This window comes from Arvicanthis niloticus, chromosome 1, assembly GCF_011762505.2.
Source record: "Arvicanthis niloticus isolate mArvNil1 chromosome 1, mArvNil1.pat.X, whole genome shotgun sequence".
NCBI classification, from domain to species: Eukaryota; Metazoa; Chordata; class Mammalia; order Rodentia; family Muridae; genus Arvicanthis; species Arvicanthis niloticus.
The window spans coordinates 62,015,733-62,039,466 of NC_047658.1; the positions used below are offsets into that span (position 1 = coordinate 62,015,733).

The following is a 23,734-nucleotide window of genomic DNA, read 5'->3' on the forward strand; positions in this document are numbered from 1 at the left end:
TTGTGGCAACTCTTCCAGTTGCCAAAAGAACAATTGTGTTTGCAAAAGAAAAATTGTTGCAGGTGTATTTAATTGTTCAGTGAGAAAAGGAAAGATAAAAAGATGACAGCTTAAAGATTCAGACTCATAGTTTGGGTATGAGAAATGCCCAGTGACAGCAACAACAGGAGTTAGTTATTTTATTCTCTAGCTGACAACTAGGAATGTGATAGATAAAGCTTTAGAGTTGCAGGTCCCTGTTTCCTACAGCCTCTGGTGCTGCCCCTGCCCCAGTCTTTACTGACCTCATGCTGGTCAGGCTGATCTCACTGATGTGACAGAACCTGCAGTCAGCCTTTCTCAAAACTGACCAGTGTAACCTGTGATTTTTGGAGAGAGATGGACCAGGAGGTGGAAACTTGGTCACAGGGTTATTAAGATGATATTAAGATCTGATGGGGAGTTGTGCTTTCTATGATGACCAAAGCTGCAAAATGGCCCAATGTTCTGTACCATTGCCTGTGAGGGAAGCCAATCCTCCAGTCAGGACTCTCACATGCTTCAAAGGACTTTTCTGTAGACAGAAAAGCATTAACCTGTGGTGACAACCTACACTGGCAAGAACTGAGATTGCTCTTCTTTAACATCTTTTCTTGATATTCTGAGGGATCCTTGAGTCCTGTGCATGGAGGGAGGACTTAGTTCAACGTTGGGACGGTGTCTGTTTGAGGCAGGGTATCACCTGCAAACCTGAGGCAGGAAGTATCAGAGACAATACAGGAAAAGGGCAGAGTAGTAGGGAAACTGACAGACAGCTTATATGTCACACAATCAGAAGCCAGCATCCTCACTGTTAGTTTGGAAATGTGCTAATCACTCTCTGCCTCGACTTCTTCATCTTAAAAGTTGTCTTTAGTCTAGGCCTTGGAGGAACCAGCAATACAAAGCGTCTTAGTTGATCTTCTTATAGTCTATCTCTGGTGACTAGTGTTGCTTTTATGAATAATCACCTTCCATATTTAAATTCTAGTCATAGGCCGTCTTTTCTTTTTAACTTACTTATTTATTCATTTTGCACCTTGATCACAGCTCCCTTCACCAAGTCTCCCCTCACACAGCTCCTTCCCCATTATCCCCCTTCTCCTTTAAGAAGAGGATGCCCCTTCTTCCCCAGGCATCACCCCACCCTGTGACATCAGGTCACTGCAAGACTAGGCACATCCTCTCCCTCTGAGGCCAGACAAGGTGACCCAGTTAGGAGAATGGGACCCTCAGACAGGCAACAGATTTAGGAACAACACACCGCTCCAGTAAGGGGGTGGGGGGAGTATCATGAAGGCAAAACCGCACATCTGCTACATCTGTTCCAGGGGCCTAGGTCCAGCCCATGTATGCTCTTTGGTTAGTGGTTCATTCTCTGGGAGCTCACAAGGGTCCATGACAGTTGACTCTGTTGGTCTTCCTGTGGAGTTCCTATCCCCTCTGGGTCCCTCAATCCTTCTCCCAAAATTTCCACAAGACTCCCTGAGCTTTGTCAAATGTTCTTTGTGTCTTGGCATCCTCTCAGACGATCTTTAAAGTTTGTTGCCTTACAGTAGTAGCATATGCCCTTAATCCCAGCACCTGGGGGGGGGGGGGATGGGCAGAGGCAGGCAGATCTCTATGAGTTCTTCGACCAGCCTGGTCTACATAGCTAGTTCCAGAACAGCCAGGTTTATGAAAAAGAAACACATCTGGGGGAGGGGGTGACAAAGAAGCCCAACTAACCAACCAAATAAATAAATAAATAAAAATTCATCTGTCTGAAGTCTAGATACATTCCCTCCATTATCACCTCCCTACTCTCTTTCCTACTCTGTCCTCCTCACTCATTATTTACTGGAGGTTTACTTTGTTCTACAAACTAAACCATGGAAATGAATGTAATTTTCTGATGCTGTTTTGTCATTAAAGGAGTCTGGCCTTACCACTCTATTCACGTCTGAAGCTTCAGCAACTAGCCATGGAAACTAAGACTTTGCTGAGAACTAGTGCTCTATAGGGAGCTGCATTCTGTTTGCTAAATTGGAAGGGCTGGAAAGAAGGGAATTGGTTAGTAATTAGAAAAGATTTAAATGACTGGAGAAAAAAAAAAAAAGCCCTTCCCCGCCTATGTAAATGGAAATTTTTCTGATGCTTACAATACCCACTTGGGACTGCTGAAATCCTGAGCACAGCCACGGCTGCTTTATGAACTTGATAAACACTTGAGAGAGCAGAGGAAGACATAGAGGAGAAGGTTTCCAGAGAAGGCTTCCTGAGGGCAGTCATTGTTCCTCTTCTGAATTTCTTTTTGCCTTTTTTAGAGTTTTGAAATGTTTCTATAGCATCCTCTAAATCTCCTAGTGCTCAGAAATCTTTTATAAAATCACTGATTTTTCAAGTTAAGGCTGTTTATTGGGTTGTTCATCTAACACTCCCCAAAAGATCACATATTCAATTTGGCAGCTCTGACAGGAAGTTCTGCCCACCCTGAAGAAAATCAGTTGCCTTCTCTGTGGATTCCTGAATATTTCTCCTATAAATACCTCTCACCCCACTTTCTTCTCTGGCTCACTGTCTTTCCATTATTAGCTATGGAACTGGCCACCAAGTCACTGGCAATGTACTTCAGAGAAGTAAGAGTCAATGGATCTTCAGACTTCTCAGAGTCAGGGAAGACACTGGTTAGGCTCAAATAAGTCTCTTGGCCCTCAATAATAATTTATAGTGACCATAATTTGTGTACCACTCTGGGAAACATAAAGCAATTTAAGAAGCTTTTCTCAAGGGGATTAAATCTACTTGCTGGTATTTATTTAAAAGGGAGATAACAGATAAAAGAATCAAATCATAGAATAAGGCATATAGTATAATCTCATTTTTAAGCAATAACTATATCTGGAGGTAAATAGTGTGGTTTTTAATGATCATTTCATCATTTGCTTACATATAAAGTCATATAAGACACAGGACTGTAAAAAGATTATGTGTGTATGGGTGTAAGTGTGTAGACAGCGGGGTATATAGAGAGGAATTATAAGTCCAATTAATTATCAAATGTTGCCTGAAGGCTAGGAAAGAAAGTTGTCTATAATTTCTCTTTTTCTGATGTCTAAAATTTCTAGTACTGTTATTAATATTATGAATTGTCTTCATTGCTAAAAATGTAGTAAGTCACAAAAGAAAGAGAAAGCTTTGTGTGATGCTGTTAGCTTACCAGACTGCTGACCAGGTAAGTAGCACTTGACCATCAGGATTCCAGCAAAGCTGGAAATATACAACTTAACCTTGACATGAGACAAAATGAAGGCATGAGGGAACTGCAGGAAATGGGAAGCAGAACAGGGACCAGGAAGAGAGCCACAGGGAGTAAAGCCAGGACAAGGATATGTGCAAAGCTAGTAGCTTCAAAAAAGGTTTGCTAAGGATATGGAGGTGTGTTGTTAGAGCACTAAATACTAGAATTCCCGTCTGGACTGTGTCTCAAATATGGTGAATGACACTGACTAATTATTTCATTCTCTGGGCCCGAGTCAGTGTACCTATGATACGGGAGGGTTAGATAAGACCAACTCTAATACTGCTCATGTCAAAGGACGGTATGATCTGAAGAGAGTGAAGAGCTGTAGCAAACACCTTATAATAGAAAGCCTGAAATAAAAGCATAAGAAATTTGCACATAAAAGCTGAAGAGATGACTCAGTAGTAAAGAACACTTACTGCTCTTGCAAAGGAACTGGGTTCTTTACCTAGCACTCACATGGAGGCTCACAACTACCTGCAACTCCAACTCCAGGAAGTCTATACCCTCTGGTGGTCTCTGACTGTTTTTGAACACATATGGTGCACATAAACTCATACCAACACATACCTATACACATAAAATGATGTACATGTAAATACATACATGTATACATGCATACCCACATGTATACACACAGATAGACAGACAGACAGACAGAAATTGGGGCCAGAGAAATGTATCATCAGTTAAAGAGCACTTGTTACTCTGGCAACGAGCTGGGGTTCGGTTCCTTATACTCACAGAGTGGCTCACAGTGGCTGTAACTTCAGTTCCAGTGAATCTAATTCACTCTTCTGGCTTCTGAGTCATTATGCTTGTATGAATCACAGATATATATGCAGGCAAAATACATATAAACATAAAACAATAAAATAAAAATAAAATCTTCAAAATAACACCCTTTTTAAAGATTTTATTCATAAATGTGAATACACTGTAGCTGTCTTCAGACACACCAGGAAAGGGCATCAGATCCCATTATAGATGGTTGTGAGTCACCATGAGGTTGCTGGGAATTGAACTCAGGACCTCTGGAAGAGTAGTCAGTGCTCTCAGCATTAGATCCATCACTCCAGCCCCCAAATAATACATTTTAAAAGAAAAGATATTTGCATATAACCAACAAACAGAACCATAAAAGAGGACCAGCTGCTTCATGTATAGTGTGAACACTCACATTTGGAGAAAAGTAGACTGGCTAGGATATACCAAGTACCTAACAAGGGTATACAAACTCAAAACTGTGAAAAGCAGAGTGAGAGAAAGGAGAGATGGATATTAGGGAGAAAGCTGGCAAATAATAAGAAACATTGGATAACAACATGGAGGGTCAAAAATTCGAGTCTGTGATGATACTGAGAAAAAAGAAAGGAAAGAGAAGGTTTTCTACGTGAGAGTATCAGCTAATGATTCAACAAGAAATAAAAAAAATACAAAATCACCATTTTCAAATCTCAATAATGTTTAGGCAAGTATAATCAATAGATGTTTCCAAAAGAAAAAAGAAAAGTTGGGAAAGCATGTTGAGGGAAAGAATCCTGTGACTCCACAGAAATTACTCTTCAGATTTCCTGTCAACAAAGAGAAAAGTTATCTTTCAAGTTGTTTTGGTGCTTACACAAGTACTCAACCTGGAAATTACAAATAGTGAGGCAGCCATATATGTGGCTGCTCCCTCTGTAATATGGTAGTCCATACACAACATTGCTTAGATTGTGCTAATTTTTTTTTTTTTACTTAATGATGATCAGGCAAATAAGAAAACACAAGTTGTGGGACAGTTCAGAAACATCTGGCCTGATACCATTCTTTTAAAAGTCAATGCATTTAAGAGAAAGACGATTTCATGTCCTAGATTAATAATGACTAACAACTCACAATAAAAAAACACAGATGCAATTCACACATAGTGATCAAATTCTATATTTCAAAAAAGAAAAATCCAAGCCTAAAGAGACAGTTCAGTGTTTAAGAGCACTGGTTGTTCTTTCAGAGGACCCAGGTTCACATCTCAGCACCCACATGACAACTTACAACTGTCTGTTATTCCAGTTCTAAGGGACCTGATGCCCTCACACAGACATACATGTAACCAAAACACCATTGCAACATAAAATAGTAATAAATAAATCATTAAATAAAATATCCCTGAAAGATTCTTAAGACACTTAGGAAATTTGAATAAATGCACTATACTATATAGCATAGAACTATTTTTAGTTTTGTTGGGTTCCTTTGATAGAAAATGGAATGCATGAGGACTATACAGAAAACATCTTTATGCTGACAAAACATCTTTATGCTGACAAAACATCTTTATGCTTTGTTGATATATTCAAATTATTCAGAGATGATGGTGGTGGTTCCTTCCACACCTCTTTTCCTGTTCTAACAGAAAGATGGGTAAGAATTAAAAAAAGAGTGAGAAAGAAAGAACTAAGAACTGTTAGGTCCTAATGGAAGTTCAGTGAGATTTCAGTGCATCATTCTCCAAGTTTTCTGCTGTTTGAAATTGTACAAAATAAATTGGAAAGGAAATTCACTATGATGGTCTTAATCAATACTTAGGGCTTATGTAGAAAAGTAGATAAGAACAAAATAAGAAGGCAGCTTGAAGGGATAGTAGACTCATAAGTATCGTTCCTCAACAGTAGTGGTAAATGTAATCTGATTGTAAGCCTTGTATCCATTTAGATGAAGCAATGTGATTAGAAAAACCTAATTAGTGAATTAATGAGTCTAATAGATGGTACTCAGGGATGAGTAGAAAGAACCTTCTCTGCTGCTTTCAAATCAGAGTGTTATTTTGTGCATAATTTCAATAATTTAATTTAACAAAGTTCATTTGGAATTGGAATATAATATGAAAATTATGTTGGGGGGTTAAAGAAACAAACTTCAAATTCAATCATTAAAACTGCCTCATGCTATAATTTCTAATTTTGTTATGGTTACCTGTAATGACTGAAAAATCATGCAGACCTTACTGAAGGCTTTAAAAAGAAACATAAACTGTTGCCCATCATTGCTACCCCACCCAGCTATAGTTCTGTAGGCCTTTGAAGCATCTATTAGTATTTGGTTATGTGATTTCTCATAACCAATTCTTTATAAGATCATATATCCTTGCTGCTAATTTTTACGAGAAAATTGAAATTATAAATAGCCTCCTAAAACTTTCTTCTGACTTAGCAATGTATCATGGACAGTTTTCAATTTCAGAATCCTAGATGTTGTTGCTTTTGAAGGATGTATTTGCTTTACTATATAAATATTTCACAATCTGTTTACTCAATTCCCTGTTGATGGCCATTAACAGTAGAGTAATTCAGTAAAAACATATCAGCAATCTAGAAACCACATACATACCAAAAGAGAATTTTGGATGAAGAATAGAGTACTTCCAGGCAGTCTTTTTATTTTAAAATTAAACTAATAAGACTGGAAGGTGACTCAGAGGGCAAAATTTTGATCAAATTCAGAGGTTAAATTATTACCAGAATCCACCAAAGATAGTCTTGAATTTTACTCTAATTCAGAGAATCAGTCTCAAATAACATACCCATTTCAGCCCAGGATGGAGTATTTGGAGAGAGAGCTGGAAGGTGATAGATACAGTGCAGTGAATCCTATCACAGTAGAGTCTCACTCACTCTTTGCCTGGCAGTGTGAAGAAATACAAGTGTGAGGATTCTTGGCAGTAGTGTTTCCAAGGTTACTAGTCTATGTAGCTGTGCCTTCGTGGATACAACCAATACACCTACAATCCTACACAGTTTACCCTTGTATTAAACAGATGCTCCTATGAAACAAACAAACAAATGATGGACATGGCCTTGGAATGACAGTGGAGTTATGATGCATTTTACAGACCACTGTTCTCATGTGTAGATATTCTCCCTCACGTCTATGTGTTAAGGGGAAATCTGGGGCTGTTCCACTGCATCATAACTGATGAGTCCTACCCCCCCTCTCCCCCCAACTCCAGCCCAAGCCAGAAAGTTTGTCAACTAATGAAGTTCTGGCACACCATAGAGAACATAAAGAGCTACATCATCAAGAAACAACTCACATCTCATCCATCATCATAGAGCTTTGCAGAAGTGAAAATTAGTAAGCCCTATCCTCAAACTTTCTGTTTCCATGCCTACAGTACTCCCCCAGGAAGACAAAGTCATGAAAAGGTCTCTTAACAGTACCTGGTTTATTATAAGTAGATGGTAATTAATTGTCAAATAAAAGTTGATGATTTAAATAAAATTATGTGATCTAATGGTTATAAACATTTATTAATTGAAAGACTATTACTTAGCCTCTATATAGTGTTATTGCTATTAAGGGGATGGGGGTAAAAAAAATGAAAGTTTTACTCAAGGGAAGATTTTTTTTTTATTATTAGATATTTTATTTACACTTCAGATGGCATCTCCTTTCCCCATTCCCCCACCCCCACCCCCTTAGGAAACCCCTATCCCATGCCCCCTTTTCCTTTTTGCATTTATACATTTTTTAAAAATAATGTTAATCATAGGCTTTATAAGTTTGGAATTGTTCAATCAGAGGTGTAACCCACTGACCAACCTAGATATAACATCTATCTTTGACTGGTGGAGATACTTGAACCTCTGCCTCCAAGCGAAGATTTTTTGATGTTTTTTAATGAGGTAAATTATCAAATAGTTTTGAACTTTGTAAATTAAAGCATGATCTATCATAGACAGGCAAAGAGGTTAAATTCGAAGGAGCATGAGCAAAATGCTCTAAAAAACTGGCACATAAGCCGAGAATTAGGAAGATAATTGGCCAGATAAGAGAATAGCCAAAGAATATTTTAGCTGTCTGGATCTCTGGTACAAATGCCCAGAGACAGAAGGAACCATATACTGAGGCAAAATATATATATATATATATGAAGGTAAAACAGCAAAGAGTAATATGAGATGGAATAAAGGAATGAGCAGGGATAAAGGCCAAGATCAAATGAGCAAGAAGCCAATGAAAAGATGGTAAGGGAAGGAAAGATGTGAACTTTATATGAACTTTATGATATCTGGTTGGTGAAAGGGAAATGATGTGGGCATGAAGCAGTCCCAGGAACAGTAGAAATTCACAGGCTCCCGCTACTTCCCAAGGACAACTGCTGGGCTGCCGAAGGTGGGGTAGATTCAGAAAAGAGTAACAGGGTTTCTAAGCTAGACTAAATAGAGCTGTTGATTGATACGTTACTGGAGGAGATGAGAGAGGAGACAGGAAGATTCTTTTAATTTACACACACACACACACACACACACACACACATACACACACACATATATATACACACAAATATATACATATATGTATATATATAATTGATATATATGTATATATATACATATAATTGATATATATGTATATGTATATATATATACATACATATATAATTGGATATATATGTATATATATATATATATAATTGGATATTTTATTTATATTTCAGATATTATCCCCTTTCCCCATTTCCCCCCAGGAACCCCCTATCCCATCTCCCCTCCTCCTGCTTCTATGAGGGTGTGCCCCTACCCACCCACTCACCCACTCAGTCCCACCTCCCTGCCCTTGCCCTCAAATTCCCCCACACTGGGGTATCCAGCCTTCACAGGAATAAGGACCTCCTCTCCCACCTATATGCCCAATAAGGCCATCCTCCCCTACATATACAGCTGGAGCCATGGGCCCATCCCTATGTGCTCTCAGAGGAGCTCAAGTGGTATATGTGGTATTTGTTATCTGTTGAGAGTAAAGAAAAAATAATTATGTTCAGGAAAAAAAATTGTTTGATTTTGAGTACAACAAGTTTGAAATCTTCACTCCCAAATGAAAATATATAGTAAAAAAGGGAGATTTATAAGCTTTTAGTTAAATTCATCAGCTCTAGAGATAGTGATTAGATCATAGATTTGTGCAGTAATTGACAAGGTCTCAAGTATCTTTTGCTTCTCTGTTTTCATTGAGGTAGTTATTATTCTAAGTACATGAATCCTGAAAGTTCTTTCCTGCACTTTATCCCATAGGTTGGATTTATGTAACTAGACTGATGTTATTATTTTCAGTTACAGACTGCAAAATGATCAGCCCTCTACAGATGCCTTTGGCAAAGCTCAGACATTTTAAAATCTTTTTTTAAATATAATTTTGCACTTTTTGCATCAGCGAGCCAAATTTAAGGGGAATGTTAATGTTTAACTTCTAAGACACGTAAATATCCAATATCAATTTTTCATTTTTCTTCGTGTTCCAGAATTCTAGTCCTGAGTTCTCAGGCAGCTACTGTCAGAAGTGTTATCGCTCTTCGCCAAGTGCCACTGCCTCCAGGAGGAACAGGAAACTTAATTAGAAATTTCTACTTCACATGCAATTTATAGTTCATTCACTTTGAAACTTGCTTTGGGGTGCTGTAAAAGTTTAAAGCTGAGTGAGCCATTTTTCTCAAGTTGTCAACAAAATGTATACTGAGAATAGAGTATGATTGTTTATTAAACACTAGAAGGGACCTAGACATTTAGTATGAATCTCTCTTCCTCGATGAAGAAACTAAGGCACAGAGAGATGAAGGATGCTCCCAATAGAATAGGCTTACAGTGAGATAGGACTTCAGCTTGGGATGCCTAAATTTACAGGGCCTCATGCTTCCTTTCTCAGAATCTACCACTCTAGCATTTCTCCTGGTCGATTAACTGGTCCTTTATTAATCTTATACTAGCCTGGGTCTTCCTCTCACTTCAAGTGCAACTGGAGAGGAACCAACAATAGAGGGTAATTGTATGCCCTAACCATATGCCAGGCACCATTCAGGGGCTTTACATATATTAGCTTTTCTAACCTGATTGCGCTCTGTGGATTGGGTGATCTGAGTATTGTTACTTTGTACAGCAGACTTCTTCTGCATGTGGCTCTCCTGTGCTTAGGTACTGATCCTGGGGATATAAATAGCAAAATAATTATTAACATTGTCCATTTCTCTAAACTCCTGGTGTATATCTTTCAAGAACCTGAAAAGCCATACATGTCCAATGGAGACAGCAAACTTACCAGTTCCAAAATGAAATGGAGAATCTTCTCTCATCCAAACTCACTTTCTATCTGGGTCCCTGTCTTGATTCATGGCACCCTGTCAGATCCAGTAGTTCAAAGTGATGATATTTTTCTTACCTTCCATTCCCAATCTAATGAATACTACACATATTGTTTGAACCCCAGATGGATCTCAGAACACTTGAGGATAGCTACAGAAGCAGCCCCCACCTTCTGTTTTTTTCTCTCAAGTCTTTCTCCATCTCATCCTCAACTCCATTCAGGTTTTCATAATTCAAGCCTTCATCTTATAGCATTTGCAAGCTTACCATCATCTCCTGACTGGATATCTTATTTTTAATCACTTAAGTCTTGAATCCTGAATTCATCATTACTAGGGTCATCCTCCCAAACACAGGGGAAATTATGTTCCAGACTTCAGTAGAGCCCTGGGCACTTACTAACAAAACTTTCCATAGCAATCAAGATTCCATATGTTGTTCCCTTACTTCCTCTATGTACCCTGTGCTTGACACCCAGATGGTGCAAACTCTAGATTATGGAATATCTGTAATTTCTCCGTTTCATTCACTTAGTATATGTGAGTGTTTTTATTATATTTGTATATGTCTCACCTTGTTGAGTACAAAATGAGAGGTGAGAAAACAGATTCTTAAACACATTTGAGGGGGTTTTTTAGATCATGGAAATCACTGAATTTACAACCCAGAGGCCCCCAAGGGATACAGGCCTCCACACCATTATTTCCCAGTGTCTCATTGGTAGCCTGAGTTAAGTCCATGACAAAGTCGTGCATGTCTCCTCACTCTATTACATCACTTCAGAACAGTGAGGTCATTTCTCCATTGTAGAGAAAAGACAAGAAGATCCTTCTACATTTTCTTAAAATATGGGCCTGCATCTGTGCACCTTACTATCCATAGTCTTTCTGAAAACAAAACAAACAAACAAACAAAAAAAAAAGATAGCTACTTTGGATTCTGCCCCAGTTTCTTCTCTGCTGCCTCACTGACATATTCTCCCCAGACCCCTAACTGTGAAATAATTTGCTGTAGATGCCTTTGTGCCATTATCTAACTGTTTTAATTGAAACCTGGCACCAGTTCCATAAACTTTTCCCACCAGGCCATCCCTTAGTATTTTCTTGCAATTAATAATTCTGTTAAATCTGTAGGTTGAAGCTACTCTTATTTCAAGATAGTAGTAGTCTACAAAAGTCATTCCTTGATTTTATTACTGCTTACTGTTGATAGAACTTGTTTTCTGTATCCTTCTGGGGAAATTACTGTCCATCCATCCTCATCTGGATAACTCATTCTGGTATTTTCCCAGTGGTATTTTCTGAAATAAATAAATAAATAAATAAACTACCAAATGCCTCCCTGGTACTCTGGTGCCAACTCTGTATCCCAGAATACTATGGCCTTGTCTTCCTCTCTCATTTAAATGGATAACTTTAAATTGTTTGACAGCTGTCACTCGATTCAAGACCAGGGACATGGGTTCTTACAAGTTTGAATAGCCAAATCAGAGCTACATTCACATTACAGGAAAATAAGAGAAACTTATGAGATCAGTTGGAATGAAAAATACAGTAGAAAAGTCTAAAGCTTTTTGAAAATGAAAGAAAATAACTATGACTCTACAAAGCATTTTACAATTCTCTATGACAAGAGATAGCATAATAATATAAAATATGATGTTCCATGATGTAAAACATGTTTTTATGACTGTCACTTATCTAATGGCTGACACAGCAACCTAACACAGTGGACTTTCCAAAATTAATACACAGTCAATATTTGAAAGATGAAAGCTCATCAGAATTGAAAACCAGAGGAAAGGCAAAAGAAACTATAGACATTAATGAGGATAATTTAACAGAGTTATGAGAAAGCAATGCCATCGACTTGAAGATTACACATAAGGCAAGCCAGCTAGGGAAGCAACGTAGTAAACCATGCCTGCATTTAGCTGCTAAGAATTGTTGTTAAAGAGGATTGCCAAAGCCAAACAAGAGAATGTTTTAAATATATAGATAAGCTGATCAACTTTGAAGTCTTCTCTTAGGCATAGCATCCTGCCCTGTAAAAAAAGGAAAGCAGGCTGAGGGTACCATCTGCATTGGTTAGAAAACCAGACTCAGTGTATGTTCACTTCCATTGGGAAAGCTTCTCGTTCTGCTTTTCACTTTGCCCACTGTCCCTCCTCTCAGCTAGACACAGCACCCTGGGCAATTATATCCTGATGACTTATTGACACTATTGATTGCAGAAAGGCTTTAGCTTTTGCTTCTTATTGGGCTTGACTTGCTGATGATTTGATTCTTCCAGGCTGAGGTCAGGGCTTGCTTTATAGATGCTCTGCTTCTCTTCTAGTGTATGTGCTCCAAAGTGGGAGTTAGTGACAGCAAAATAAACTCCAGGCACTCTTTATTTCATTTTGTCAGAATTCATTATGGAATTGTGCATGAGAAGTGGGGCAGTTGGGTTTATTTTGGAACAGGGCTCAAGGCTGTCTCACCAAGCTCCATATGACAGGATTAGGCACTTACCCAAAGAGAGGAATCTGGCAGCTAGCCAGGCCCATTCCATACAGTCTCCCCAGAACTTCGTCTGAATATATGAATCTGTCGGCACATACTTGTCTGTTGGCATTACTTGTGTCTCTCTCCATTATCATTTTCCCCTCTAGTTTTAAAGCCAGTCTGCCCCAGAAATCTGGGAAAGCCATGGGAACATAGCAGTACACATACTGAAACTCTTGTGGACACGGATAGACAAAATATTTCCAACCTAGACAGGCTGTGCCACAAACACAAGATGAAATTTCATGGCCCTGCTTTCTAAAAGTAATCATGACTATGAAACTTGCTGAAATAAGAAACACCTGAATAAGAAATGAAGAATTTTTTTGAGGAACATCGCATAATTCTAGATAGCTTATTAATTTTGGAACATGTTTTTTCTTCTTTCGGAATACAGATACTGTGCCTAAAAGTCTGTTCTGTCTTCTAGGTGAACGGCATCGATCTCCGAGGAGCGTCTCATGAGCAGGCAGCTGCAGCACTGAAGGGGGCTGGGCAGACAGTGACAATCATAGCACAATATCAACCTGAAGGTCAGTCCAAACTCATGCTTTGAATGTTCCAGAATGGCTCTTTGTGGATACATTGCTGCCTGTCAGTGCTAATCTTGATCAAGATCAGTAATGTTTTTATTAAACTACTTGTGATAGAAACTTAATAATTAATGTCCCCTAAATCCCACAAAAGCTGCTACTCCCAATCCTGCAGGAGAACATCAGGCAGTTAGAAAAGCTCGTATGAACAGATGAACTCAAATGCCCGAAAGCCAGCACTAGCTTTATTCCATTTCTGTTCCTATCTAGTCACCAGTAGATACTGTAAAAGCAATTCAGACTTAGGAAGTAAGGAGGAGGAGAAACTTGTTCTTTAGAAATAAATGTGTTAAGCAGTCCATTTCTCTCCCCTCAAGGCAATACCTTAATTCTCATTAATGTCTTTAGACACCCCACTCAATTTTCAACTATATTCTCTAGAATCAATTAACTGAAAGTAAGAAAGTAAAAAAGAAAGAGAGAGAGAGAAAGAAAAAGAAAAGAAGGAAGGAAAGAAGGAAGGAAGGAAGGAAGGAAGGAAGGAAGGAAGGAAGGAAGGAAGGAAGGAAATCAGGTATTTGATGAGATACTGTTATAAGTTTAATGGGCCAACTGAATATTGGTAACATTCCAAATGGAATTAACTCTTTATTTAAACATGTTTCTCTGATTAAAATGATTCTCAGTGATACTACTAGGATGTGAAGGGGTGTCTGTGTGTGTGTGTGTGTGTGTGTGTGTGTGTGTGTGTGTGTGTAATGGTCTTCTGCTAATGAAACATAAAGATGTTGAAGTTACATCTTGTTCCAGAAAATGAAGAATATGGCTTCCATCTTTAAGAAATGCAAGTGAGTCGTTAGGAAAGGAGAGCGCTTAACAACTGAGCATGAGATTACAATGTGTTGTGAAGGAAAGGCTCCATGAGCCAGAACTCCTTTGTCCTTTTTAAATGATTGCTCATTAATTTCATTTTACCATGTGTCCTGTGGAAGGTTGAAGTACGGGTCTTTGCCTGTGGCAGCCTATGTTTTATCATTATTGGTGGACAGCATGTTCTATAAAAGAATAAATAAATCACCTTTTTTCATGCGTATCTTGACATATTGGCTTTGTTTGTACCTGACTTTAGAATCAGAATTTGCAAAGCAAATTAAACAAAATTGTAATAAATGCATTTTGCTGTCAGCCTGTGTCACAGATGCCCATAGAGTAGATAAAGAAAGGATGAATGATGGTCAGGGATGAGACAGAGATGAGCACATGCTTCCTAGATCCTGCTAAGTAGTCTTTTTGCTTCTTAAATATTGATGCATTTCTTTTCTTCTAAGAGGATTGAGTGTTTCCAAAAGTATCCATTATAAAACAGAAAATAAAAACAATTATGTTCTGGTTCTGTCAGTATGAATTTCCGTGCTTTCACTAGAACTTGCTACAGCCTGATTTTATTTAAACGCTATACTCCAGTGGGGTAATAGATTGTACTTCATCAAGATGCCCATTAGGTGTGTCTTATAAATCACATCAATTGGTGGTAATCACAAAATCTGAAAATAACAAAAGTGTCTTTCAAAATGACAATGAACGGATTCTATTCACAGGATGGGCCTAATTTGCCACAGTTTTATTGGAAATGAGGTAGTAGCAGTGGGAAGCAATCAGATTTATTCTCCCTTTTGTAAACTTTATGGGTAGCCAAGCCTTAAGTGAACTGTTGTTTGAAAGGAAAGATTGATTAGACTTTTGTTTTGGTTGTATCATGACATTTAAATTGCAAAACAGCTTAAGGAAATAACTGACAATTTACTTTTAAATTAAAAAGTGAATTGAAGAGTGTGCTTTGGGGTTTTGTTAGAGAATTCTTAGCAGGCCCCTTTCATTTCTGTCAGTATTGTACCTGCTGGGATAACGCTGAGATATTATTACATTTCTTTTAGAGTGGTCAAGAACTAGATTTTTAGGCTGAGGAGATGGAACATTGGATAAAGACCTTGCCTCACAGTCTTGAGAACTTGAACTTGAATCCCCAGAATTTATGTAAACTCAAGCCTGGTAGTGTACATCTGTAATTTCAGAACTCCTACAGTGAGATGGGAAATGTAGACAGGAGAAGTTCACAGGCAAGCCTTATGTATACACTTGAAAACAAAAGGTCCTGTCTCAAACAAAGTAGAACTTGAGACCTGACACCTGAGTTACACCTCCACTAGCACTCAATGGCATGTGTATACCTGCTCTCACACCCATACATAACACATGCATCACATGTGCACAACACACACGCACATGCATGCCCATGTACACACTCACTCAGAGATAAAAATAAAGAGCTAGGCTTCTCGTAAATATATTTTCAGTCACTTTCAAGTTACTTAATGGGGAAGCAGATTATGCTCTGTTCAGCATCCCTACCTAGATACTCAGAAAATTTTGTTTTCTACCACAAGTATATTGCATGTTATTCATTTCTAAGTAATTTTTTTCACCTTGCTGAAGAGAAATAACTTTTTTATACATAATAGAAATCAGATCCCAATGAATAAGAGCAACATTTATGGTAATGGTCCTAGCTCTACGAATTATGAAATGGCACAGAAAGAATAAGCATGCAGGGTCCATAATAACACAGAAAAAATAACATATTGTAGAAATATGAAAATGGAACTACACATTGAAAATGGGTAAGATATGTATTTTAGAAAAGAGGGAGAAAGAATGACTTGCCAAATTACAAGATTATTGGTTCCATGCAAGCAAACATTATGTCTCTCTGATAAGTCTCCCTGGTACTACAATAGATATTTCATCAAATTCATATTTCTAAAATAGTGAAAGAGGTATTTACAAACCTCAATATTTGTGTTTCCACTTAAAGATAATTGGTATTCAAAGGAAACCTTCATTTCTATTTGCTCGAGTTTTCACTTATGTTTCAAAGATAGAAAAAGGATTATTGAAGGAATGTGTGTTGTGAAATACCAACTGTTGAATTTTTGTACTGCTTAGCACAGAGTTTTCAAATATAGTTGTTGAAATGAGTAATAAATGTCTCTTTGGAGGGTTTTTTGCTACTAAGTGAGATTGTGTGTACACAGTCCTGTTTTAAAGGAGGGTGGTCCCTTCTGTACACATTACCCTGTTCTACATAGTCCTGTTTTAAAGGAGCGTGATCCTTTCTGTACACATTACCCTGTTCCCCATCTATCTCTTTCAGTGTGAAGTTCAAAGCAGCAGAACTAAGCCAGTTTAAACAATTACACACACACACACACACACACACACACACACACACACACACACACAAGCCATTTCGCCATGACTGTAATATTTTACCATCTCTTCAAATTCAATTGTGTCCTATGATTAACTTTAAATTTACATGTATTATACTAACAATAAGAAAAATAGTAAAAACAACAGTAAGAAAACAGTGGTCTTCTTTTTTCCCTTTTTCCCAGTTTATCGTATATCTGATCCCTTAGGGACAATTCCATTAAGCACCATGGAAAGCTGATTCTTATTTTCAAAACAAAACCAAAACAAAGCCAAACTTTGTCTGGTTTACTTTGTGAAGTTACTACACCACTCCAAAAAACATAGTAACACACACACACACACACACACACACACACACACACACACCATTTACCTCATTCTTTCTCTTTCCTTGATTTTTCTAAATGTTTGTCATTGCTTTCAGAATTATCTTCCTATAAGACAGGACCCTCAGGATCTTGCACACAAAGCTTAATCCCGTCATCATGGTTCTCCAGCCAATCTTCCTTGCCCAACACTATTTACCCTACCATCACCCAGAGCCTCCTCCTTTTCACTGCCCCCTTGATTGCACAAAACTAGACCCTGCTTCTAAATTTACTCCCAGACTTCTCTGCGTTCATGCCTTTGCTTGGTGGGTTCCTTCTCTGAAACCCCATGCACTCCACTCCAGCGAACTCCTTACCACCCAAGGGGTCTTCATCTCTGCTCCACAGTGAGTCTGCCTTTAATCTGCTTGGTCACATGAGTTTTTTTTCTCTGAACTTTCCAGATGTATTCAGATACCTGTGCCTCTTACTGTGACCTGCACCATTCTCCACTCAAGTGTGGAAGAGATGGCTGCCACTTGTGTTATCTTCTATGTTAATTCTCTTAACGGGAATTTGAATATACTTTATCAGTGAGTTATTGGGTGAGGCTTGTATTGGAAGTATGACAAAAAGTTTTACCCAAACCAGGAAGCTGTTTACCATTGGTAACTGCTAGAAAAGAAAATCAGTTTTTGCCAATGTTGTGTCACTGGATATATTAACCATACACCATGGCAGCCCTATGTCTAGAAGTTGTTGGCCAACACAAAAAGGACAGTTTGGAGGGTGGATTATTTTTTTCTTACTGTGTGTGAGTATGTACACCTTTTTTTGTCTTATTGTCATTTTTCATTTTTGAGAGGGGGAGGGAGAGAGGGAGGGAGGGAGGGAAGGAGGAAAGAAAGGAAAGAGGGAAGGAGGGAAAGAAGAAGAAAGAGAGAAAAGGGGAAAGAAAGAACATGAAGTTGTCTGAGTAGGTAGGTATATGGGAAGGCTCTGGGAGGACTTAGAGAAGGGAAAAGAAGATTCTCAAAATATATTTTATAAAATTGTTTAAAAAAAAGAAATATTAAATAGTTCCAGTGTGTTGGCTAATGAATATTAATAGTAAGTACTGAAGAAATATATGCTCAGTGGATTTGGAAGAATGACTTAGAACTTTGATATTAGAGAAATGTTAAGTAAATCCCTAGATATTTCATGTTCACAATTTTTAGATGGTGTCCTTTGGAGTACTTTCTAACAGCTTCCGCAATCCCTAGGGTAGATTCCCTCTGTCCCGCACTCCAGAAAATTCAGTTGTTTTGTAACATAGCACAAGAAAGAGGAGTAACACTGGTGTTGTTTCAACTTCTAAAAATTAACTTTAATGACACTGATAAAATTTACAAACATTAATCATAGCTTAATTATACATTTAACAAAAAGAACATTACAGAGCATTCTTGCAACATCAAAGCCAAATTTTATAAAGTATATTGCCTTCATACATAATAGTGACTAAATTTTATATGAGAAAATTTGACTGGTATTGAAATAATTAGCTACCATTCATTTGGAGAACTATGTAAACAATAACATTATCAGCTAAAGTACACAAAGGAAGAAACTAGGGTCCAAGTCTTCCTTATGAAAATTTTGATACTCCCTAATGGGATAACTCTGAGCTTTATGGGAACACTAGAAGGTCTCAGTGGGGATGGAAGAGAGAATAGATAGGAAAGACCCTGGGGAAGTTCCTATCAGCAATTAGACAGTATTTGCTTACATAGACAGTGGAGGGGCCACTGATTTCCTCCACCCTTTGTTTTTCAATAGGATACTTAAATTCCTGACATTCAAAACACAGATTTATAAGTCTAATTCGTTCCTTGAAATTGAGACACCCTAGTCATGATTTTGCTTATAGATTCAATCTACCGACATCCTTTTCTGGATGCTTCCTATGCTTCTGAATCCAGGGAAATGACAAAGCAGTGAACCAAAGAAGTTCTCCTTACTACAGAATGTATCAGATGGTGATAAGCAGGATAAAGAAATATGAAGTAAAAACTGGAATGACAGGGAATTATTTAGTGAGTCTGAAAAGTTGTGCTTAATTATTGGAGTATCCCTCTACCAGTTCTGGTACAAGGCCAGTAACACAGGCAAGTGTTAACTCATCCTTAGCAAGCCAGAATCTGTAATATATCAAGATGCTCAGATGACTTGTATTCATGTTAATGTTTAGAATGTGGCTCTATAGTATACCTGGGTCCATGAAACCATTGTCATTTGACACTACTATGTTTAACTCCTCTACCTGAAGCACTGAGAAGTCACATAAAACTGTATCATCAGGTTTTATTATGGTGTGTGTCACCCAATGATTGGTCCTAACCCCATAATTTTGCTAGGGATGGATACAATGCAGGGGCTTCCAGAAGTCTGTGTGTCAGTGAACTGTGCATATGTCTTCCCTCTAAATATAGATTATTAAAAATACTCATATACATTGTTGCTAGGTAGTAAGACAGTGAACATGGCCAGGCCTATAAAATGGCCTCTACTGAAGGAAGAAAAAAACAGGAAGGTGAGATGACGATGATATAAGAATGAGTCCATTCCTGGCAGATGCCTCTATAGTGGGATAGTGTAAGAACAAGTTCCTTCCTATCAGATGCCTCTATAGACCAAACCAAAGTCAGAGTCCTTAAGGCATCACTATAAAACTTCTTTGGGTGATGTATTACTTTTAAAAAACAGAAACTCATTTAAATAATCTTGATTATACCTCCTAAGTCATAAGCTAATTCCAAAGGAATAATATGTACATATTTTACCAAAGGACAAAACTGTCTTACTGGGACTGTCCACTGGAAAGCGGCTTGAAATTCGGTTCTGTACCTGAAGATTCCAAGAGATCTGTATGAATATACCATTTTTAAAAGGCTTATCTACAATGTGAGATGTAATCTTTTCTTGAAATCAAAGTATCTGCAGGTTTGTGCATATGAATGAGCATCTGTGATGTGTAAACATGTTATCCCAAGGTAAATAACTGCATCTTAAATTCCCAGGCAAGACTGGCAAACTCCAGCTGCAGAGCTTGGTCAAAACTTGCACCAAATCATAGAAAGTGTTTCAGATAAACCAAACTCTGCACTAGGAAGGGCACACCTGTTTCCTGATGCAGATCTTGTGCTATTCCATCTTTATGAGCCTGTCTTCTTACATGTTTTCAAATGGACAAGGTTAGTGGTATATTTTCAGAAGAACCTAGTAGATATTAAATTCAGACTAAAATTAAAAAGTAGAATCCTTGATTGCAGATGACATAGCACCATAAGCTCCATTATCTGAAAACTTTCTCACAAATATTTTATCTTCACTTCATATCTTCTAATACATAAGAATAAAGGGATGAATTGAAATCCTATGTAGTTTAACTCCAATCACTGAGAAGTAAGGAATAAAAGTTAGCACGCTGGAAGGATGAAGTTCAGTCAGCCTGCAGATAGAACAGTGTTTTATTTTAAAGTTGTAAGAGCTCCTGAAGCAGAGCCTAGCTGAGTAGTTCTTGAGTTCCTTATTTCTTTGAATTCACTATAGTGGCTGACAATGGCCTGTGTTTAAACATAACCCAGTAAGAGCCTTATAATCTAAGAACTTAAAGGGGTCAGAAAGTAGGTGAGGGCTTTCTCAATTTGCTATCATGTCTAGCTTGTAACTGCTATTGTTGTTTGTATGTCATGGCTAATATTAGCAACTATTTTAATGTAAAATGCATGCTAGACTTGAAATACTGATACTTGACTAAATATCTCAAATATATTACAACATCCTTTTCTCCATTATAACTCATTCCTGTACCATTCTTCATCTATCTAGCCATCTATACATTAAATCATCCCTCATCATTCTCTATTATGTCCAATATAATATATTTCTAAATATGTTACATTAACTTTGGCTTTATTGAGGCATGGAATATTATGATTTTAGTAAACAATTAGGAACTTTACATGACACTAGAATTTGTACTGCTTAGCAATGTAGTTCTCTTTAACCGTATTTCTCGCCGTCTCTCTGTCTGTTCCCATTCCCCCGATATACATACATACAATAATAGGTAACACACTAGCATCTAAAAACTCTCTCAACTTACTCCTTCACTCAATGTATTCTTTTCCTGAAGTCTTAGTTGTTTTTTCTTTCATCCCTAACCTCACTTGACATGTAGCATAACAGGATATGACTATGCAGAATGTAGATTTGTTGGGGGATTCTCTGCATATACCTTGATAATTAATGATGCTTAGTCTGTCTTCCTATGCCAAAAAGCCACTTTGGACCTAGAACAATTCAGCCAGAATAGAAGCAGTCATCACTTTCTGACTCGGAAGTTTCCACTGACCTCATTGTGTATTCTTGGAATGTTAAATATCAAACACATCACACTGAATAAAATCTTCTGTTGTTTTCATTCATTGGAGGGAGAGGGGAATTCCTTTGTCATCTACTAACAGAGATTACTCAATACTAGAAGGAGCCAAATAATCTATTTGCTGGAAATACTCTGACAATCAAGGTCCTTAGACCCACACCTACCATTTGCAATACTTAAATAAAGGCAAAGAAATAAGAATTTTTGAAGCATCCCTTACTATACTACTATTACAAAAAGAAAACAGTTTTTACTAGCCAACCTTCCAATTTCATGCAGAAGTTCATGTTTGAGGAGACAATAGAGGAGTACAAAGCCAGATGGATTTAAAATACCTATTAAATGAAGTCCATTTCCTTGATGTTCAGTAGAGTTGACCAAAAAATCTGATTGAATATCCTCTTACTTCAGACGATTTGCAAATTTAGCAGCAAGTAATGAAGCATGTGTTTCTTCAGCCCAAGACCACACCACTTTTCTGAACATTAATTCCCCTGTGGTTAAATACTGAGTTTTTTAAAGGAGTTGGAGGGGGTGGTAGGGAGGTTAGGAGTCAGTAAGATGTATCTCTACTGTCCTGGAACTAACTAACTATGACAAGACTATTTTTTAAGACTCTTGTGCCAACATTCTATGAAATTTAACTTATAACCTTTTCTAATTAAACATGTTACCAAAGAAAAATAAAAATTATAGTAAGCTGATAATTCTTAAGAGTTCTCTTTTTAATTCATACATTTTAAAGATGTAGAAATTCAGCTTTCACTTACAGAAAGGGAAGTATTTATATATATAGGCTGTTCTGTGTTCAATAGAATTTGAGCTTTTTACATTTTAAATTTAATTTAGAAGTACTTATTTCTTTTAGAATGTTTTAAATTAACAATTTATTTTTCATGGCTCTTAGTTTATAGGCCTATTGTTTCCAAAGCTTATCAGTCTTATAAATTCATAATTTCTATAATTCCTGAGCTTTAAAATAAATGTACTGAGGCTGGATAAATGAAGTGGTATGAGAAAAATCTATTTCAGGAAATCATATATACAGAATGCTGAAATATTGGAGGTATTTTGAATTCTCACAATTATAAATAGCAGCAGCATTAATATAAAAGCAAAGCCTAGGGAAGATAAAGTGTTCATCTTTAATATGCTTCACAGAATGCTAATTCAAATAGGATTACTGACAGACTTGTTGATTCTGCTGGCTAAGTCAGTAAAAAGCAAGAGTATCCAAACTACTTTAGCTCAAAATGTCTTTCTTAAGCCCTGCTCTGTTTGCTGAGATACATTATTTCCCCCTACTAAGAGTGACTTTTATTAATAGAGAGTTCCTTACATACTAGGAACATTAAGTAGAAGCAGAGAAAAACTTATTCATTCAACCTTCTTTTGGCTTATATTCATTAAATACTACCAATGAGTGGGAGGCAGCTCTGGATATCAGAGATAGAATGGAGGTAGGACAGAAATGGTCACTGCCCTGATGGCCCACAGTCCATAAAATGAAACCTGATGAGGGACAGAAGCTGATGTTCATGCTGTAGACACAGAGAAAACTTGGGTGTTGACTCAAGTGTATGCAAAACCAGACCAAACAAAATTCCCTAACCAAGATTGGAAGATCAAGAAGGCAAGCTCTAATACTCTCTTAAATCTCCAGAGTGAATAGGAATTAACTTGTCAAAGTACAAAAGAATAAGTGACAAGGAACAATGTTCTCAAAGGCCAAAGCCTATGGAGGGAAAAAGGGGCCCACAGTATGGAGGGACTGAGAAAGCAAGGCAGAGAAAGCTGGAGAAACACAGTGTATAAGACAGAGAGCAAAGTGCATCAAACAAGATGTAAAGTAAATGACTGATAGATTTTTGAAGTGTTTTAAACTTCAGAACGGTGGGATCAGATTTGCCCCTCAAAAAGATATCTCTGGCAACTAAATGGAGAATGGTTCAGCAGGCACTTTATGGGTCAGAGTAGACTGCAGAATCACCGATCTTTGGAATATTAACTCTCCAAGATCTCCAGTGAATGAATGTCTGACACCATAGAGAGTACTAAAGTGCTAAACAACAATAGTAAAACAGTACATCAATAACAATGTGAAATAAAAATATTGAATTCTCTTTCTCATCTCTCTCTCTCTCTCTCTCTCTCTCTCTCTCTCTCTCTCTCTCTCTCTCTCTCTCTCTCCTTTCTCTCCCTACCCACTCCTAATATCTTAATTCT

General features: G+C 37.5%; 1 protein-coding gene across 24 annotated transcripts in view; it reads left to right on the top strand.

Annotated features, from left to right (window-relative positions):
* Positions 1-23,734, top strand: part of Dlg2 (discs large MAGUK scaffold protein 2) — a 1,841,012-nt gene that overhangs the window by 1,543,104 nt on the left and 274,174 nt on the right. For all 24 annotated transcript variants that reach the window (XM_076937777.1, XM_076937790.1, XM_076937770.1 and 21 more), the window contains one exon: positions 13,396-13,498. In XM_076937777.1, coding sequence (XP_076793892.1) covers positions 13,396-13,498 — 103 coding nt within the window. The remainder of the gene's footprint in view (positions 1-13,395; positions 13,499-23,734) is intronic.